Below are 4,975 nucleotides of genomic sequence, written 5' to 3'. Positions count from 1 at the left end.
AATCAGGCCCCATCTTATCTTAATGACCCTGTAGTACCATATCACCCCATTAGAGCACTTCGCTCTCGCACTGCAGGCTTACTTGTTTTTCCTAGAGTATTTAAAAGTAGAATGGGAGGCAGAGCCTTCAGTTTTCAGGCCCCTCTTCTATGGAACCAGATTCCAGTTTGGATTCGGGAGACAGACACTATCTCTACTTTTAAGATTAGGCTTAAAACTTTCCTTTTTGCTAAAGCATATAGTTAGGGCTGGATCAGATGACCCTGAAATATCTTGTGATCCTTGAAATTAACTACTGTAGCATGATTACAGCACCTCCTGCCAAATGCAATAAATAAATAAAGGTGGGATACATAAGTAAAGATCCTTTAATTTCCATGTAAAAATCATGGTGTTACATAGTAGCTAGAAGTGGTACATATTCAAATAATCTATCAGCCAATAACTTGTACTTTATGTAGTATCTAAATTATAATAGAAATATGTTTATTGTATTTTTGCTTTGTTTTGTATAGCATTTTTTTCTTTTCCTTCCTAAATAAACTTCTGTATATTGTTTACATGATTGGAAATTAAACAAAAAATGAACACAATACCAACAGTTGCCTCAAGGTGTTTTATATTGTAAGGTAAAGATCCCACAACAGTACAGAAAAAAATAAATAACTTTAAGAAGAAAGTATTGCCACCCAAAAGGAGAGAAGGGCAATATCATACACAAGTTCATGTAGTATAGTAGAGGCTCCTTGCCCCAGTTGGTCTTGTGACATCTTTCTGTCTCTTCATGTATCTCAGACACACTCGATGATGTTGAGATCAGGACTCTGTGGGGGCTGTACCATCATTCCCAGTACATCTCTGACTTGCTCACTGTCTACAGCTCAGTCAGACCTCTCAAGGATCAGATTCAGATGTTTTACCTGTTCCCGGAAATAGATCTCAGTCTACTAAGAGTGCTTTCAGTCATTGTGGTTTTGTTCTTTGGAACAAGCTGCCTGCTGACATAAGATTTGTGCGTTTATTCAAAAACAAACTTAAACCCTTTTTATTCACACAAGCCTATCTATACATTATTGGTGATATGTTCTGGTGTTGTTTTATTTTTGTTTGTTTTTTGTTTTGTGTTACTGTTTTCATTGCCTTTAGGAAGTGCAAAGCCACACATGTTTGCCTTTATTTTCTGTCTTTTATTTTACATATCATAAAATACTGTTACTTCATTACTTAAACAACAAAAGATAAAAAAGGTATCCACACTGATGTTTTCGTGTTTTTAAAAAGATAAAATAATCAACAGTCTTTGTGAACAAGCAAGGAGTTAGATGCATGAGATGAGTTGAAGAAAATAAAATGCAAAAAGAAACAGGGCTCTGTGTGCGGGCAGGCAGAGATAGAAGACCCAATCGCGGGACTTGTGGAGACTCAATGGCAAACTCAAAGAATCTCAGCATTACTGCTGGCATGAAACAAAACATAAACCAAACTGAGAACGCTAAACAAGAACACATGCAATTCTGAGGGCACAAAGCGACAGTGAGCAAAGGAAAACACAGGCTTATATACACAGAGTAATAATCAGGGCATGGGAGACACAGCTGGGAGAAATTAGGGCTGAAAAGACACGGGGAAGTAAAACTGAATCCACTGACATAGGACTGAGACCATCAAAATAAAACAGGAAGCAATTCACAAAGACGCAGACTTGACGCTGAACTAAACTTACACTAAAGACGAGGGAACAAGACACAAAATCTAAGAACAAAACCCTAAAGCAGATTAAACTGAAACATGGAATATAATAATCCCCCCCCCCCCCCCATGTTCAGCACAAAGTTACACCCATGATGGAGTGACGGGCTACAATTACAGGAATAAAGACAAGGTTTATAGGAAGCAAAAGGCCGCAGGAACAGAAGGCCACATTCCAAAGGTTCAGACCTGTTAAACAAACTCAAGCAACAACAGGTGCATTTGCTGTCCCTTCACTTCTTTCACTTTTAATTCTGCTACAAAGGAGAGAGGTTGTGTGGACAACATGTCAGGAATAGCAACTAATGAAACTTCCTTCTTTCGTTCTAACTATGAACATGTAACTCTGCCTGCTGTTTACACCTTTGTTTTTATCATTGGTCTGGGAGCTAACGGATGGGCAGTGAGGTCCTTGCTTCAGAAATGGAAAATTCTTGGACACATTAATGTGTTTCTTCTGAACCTTGGAGTTGCTAATTTTTTGTTCTTGCCAACTCTCCCATTTTTGTCAGCATACTATTTTATGAGGAATAAATGGATATTTGGAGATGCCTTCTGCAAGATCACAAGATTCTGCTTCAACTTGAATTTATACGGCAGCATTGGATTCCTCACCTGTATAAGTGTGTACAGGTACCTGGCTATTGTCCATCCGATGAGGGTGATGGGAAAAATAACCGTCACTCTCTCTGTGGCTATCTCAGTTTTGGTTTGGCTGTTGGTGAGTGTTCAAAGTCTTCCAGATATGTTCTACCCAAAAACCTCTGCAAACAACACTCATACAAATAGAACTGAAAAATGTCACCATATCACCTCTACAGAGTATGTTGAGAATTACCTGAAATACAGTGTGGGTTGGACATTGACTGGGTTTGTTATGCCACTCCTTATCTTACTTGGCTGCTATGGACATGTGACTCTTGTTCTCTGCCGCAAAAATACCATTAATAAGGTGGTGAAACAAAGAAGCTTAAAGTTGTTGTTCATTTTGATCTTGCTCTTCTCAGTTTGTTACATCCCCTACCATATTTTTAAGAACCTCAGTCTTTATTCAAGAGTTTTGATAAAATACAGGATGCGTCCAAAATGGGATAAAGGAGTCTTCTGTGCTCATCAGATCAGTCGTGGTCTTGTGTGTCTGAATAGTGTTTTGAACCCCCTGGTTTACCTCCATGTCATGGATATTCCTGCTCAGCTCCAACAGCTGCTTCAGCAGTTTCGTCAGACATTTACTCGTTTGTTTGTGTCAAACTATGTCAGTGTGCCTGTGGCACAAACTGCAAACAGAGCAATATATTAACAGTGATTAATGACTTTACATGCAAAAGTAAGTAAGTTAAAGGCTGCTTTATGTACTACAATGTGTTTCATTCTCTTAATTATCACTCCCCTTCTTCTAACAGTTCTTCTAACAGCACAAGTGTTTAGACAAATATGTATATATACCTTTATGTATCTTTTGTTTCCTATTCTATTGCCTTGTATTCTGTGAATGACTAAAACCTGATGGAATGCATTTACTCTTTTGCTTTAAAACTCATTCTCCTTATCATGTATGCAAGATGTCATTGTTATTCCTTGTTATTGCTCTGTATTAGCTTCACTAGCTATTAGCATTTAGCTGATGATATTATGGATCTGAAATAAATGTAATTTAATCCTTGAAAATTGCATTATTCAAACTCCTTACAACAACAACTTTCACTTTAATGATAGATCAGGACAGAGCTCTGGCAGATTAGTATAATTTATTTCATATTAGTGCTATTACTGTATTTTTTGCACTTTTCAAGAAACTCAGCCTTTATTCAAGAGTTTTGTCAAAATGAAGGATGAGTCCAGATTGGGATGAGGGAGTTTTTGGTCCTCATCAGATAAGTTGTGGTCTTGTGTGTCTGGATAGTGTTTGGACTCCCCTGGTTTACCTCCTTGTAAAGGATTTCCCTGCTCAGCTCAGGCAGCTGGTCTGGCAGTATTGTCAGATGTTGTATTGTCAGTATTGACTTTGGCTTTCTCAAGCACAGCTGAGTTTAAAGACTGCATCATGTAATTCATTTTATATCATTCTTTTAACTATTATTCTGTTGTTGTTTTTTTAATAACACATTTAACAAAAAGGTCTACATACATACTTTTATACACACACTTCACACTCAATCTACCTTCAAGCCTGTAAAGTTTATTGTGTTTATTGCTGACACACAGTCCAGATGTATAGTCCATGTATTTTGTTGTTGCAACCTCTGTTTTGTTTTCTTTTTTGTTATTGGTCAGTTTAAAATCTTGGACATTTAAGAATTGCTGTGCAAAATATTGGAAGCATACATCCTCAGATTTAAAGCGACCTTCACTGACCATATTTGCCATAGCTGGTATAAAGGGCTGTTGCTTCATTTGTCATTTTGTTCACCAGATTGTTTCATTATCTTCTGTTCTAATAACATCCAAACTTCCAGTTTCTACAACATAATCATGGTTCTTCTTAACCTTTAAGTTCCTGTGAAAGATTTAACTTGTTTTTGTTCTGTCATGTGCCAGCTTGTAGCTCTGTGTTCTGTAGAAAACCTTTGGATTTCCTGTCTGCCATACGAGCCACTGTGAAATTTAGGTGGATTCCTCTGATGCACATTTCATGGCCATTATGAATGAACTTTTCAATATTTACCAGTTGTTATCTACTGCATATAAGATTTGTCATTAATAATTAGCATAGCTCATTACTGGGGACTGCTAAAGAGGTATCATGTTATCCTGTAAACTGTAAACCTTGTCCTGAACAGCATGTTCAAACATTTTTCTGTCCCTCCTCTACATCTAGGATGGTGAGGGAAGCTATTAGCTATAGTGTTTAACTGCAGGCACATTTTATGTAAGATTCTGGTTTGCTTATTTGGTAAGGAATGTTTACTTCCTGCCATTTATGGGCTCACCTATGCTTGTATATGGTGGATCATTAAAGAGGTTCAGCCATATACAGAGTGAGGGGAGACGATCCTTTTATGACCACCAGGAATTCACGCACGCACGCACGCACACACACACACACACACACGCACGCACGCACGCACGCACGCATGCACGCACACACACAGTGTCTTTGCTTTCATGACACACCATATGGGTTTTACAACGAGGTGTTTGTGTAACTATTGTCACTGAATAAAAGGCTGTGAGAGGATGCTGATTTTTTGGAGCTGGCTCGGATCAAGAGAGGAGCATTCAGCTC

At 38.1% G+C, this 4,975-nt stretch overlaps 1 protein-coding gene across 1 annotated transcript; it reads left to right on the top strand.

Annotated features, from left to right (window-relative positions):
* Positions 1-2,020: 2,020 nt before the first annotated feature.
* Positions 2,021-3,092, top strand: LOC101468820 (P2Y purinoceptor 1-like). Its single transcript, XM_004560450.2, has one exon. It carries the CDS (start codon positions 2,036-2,038, stop codon positions 3,047-3,049), a length of 1,014 nt encoding a protein of 337 aa, XP_004560507.1. The 5' UTR covers positions 2,021-2,035; the 3' UTR covers positions 3,050-3,092.
* Positions 3,093-4,975: the final 1,883 nt, after the last annotated feature.

Source organism: Maylandia zebra, linkage group LG20 (genome assembly GCF_041146795.1).
Source record: "Maylandia zebra isolate NMK-2024a linkage group LG20, Mzebra_GT3a, whole genome shotgun sequence".
NCBI lineage: Eukaryota > Metazoa > Chordata > Actinopteri > Cichliformes > Cichlidae > Maylandia > Maylandia zebra.
This window is presented reverse-complemented; position numbering and strand designations above follow the sequence as displayed.

What these genes read in the sequence shown, in the direction of transcription:
- LOC101468820 (XM_004560450.2), top strand. Translation starts at nt 2,036, where the DNA reads ATGTCAGGAATAGCAACTAATGAAACTTCCTTCTTTCGTTCTAACTAT.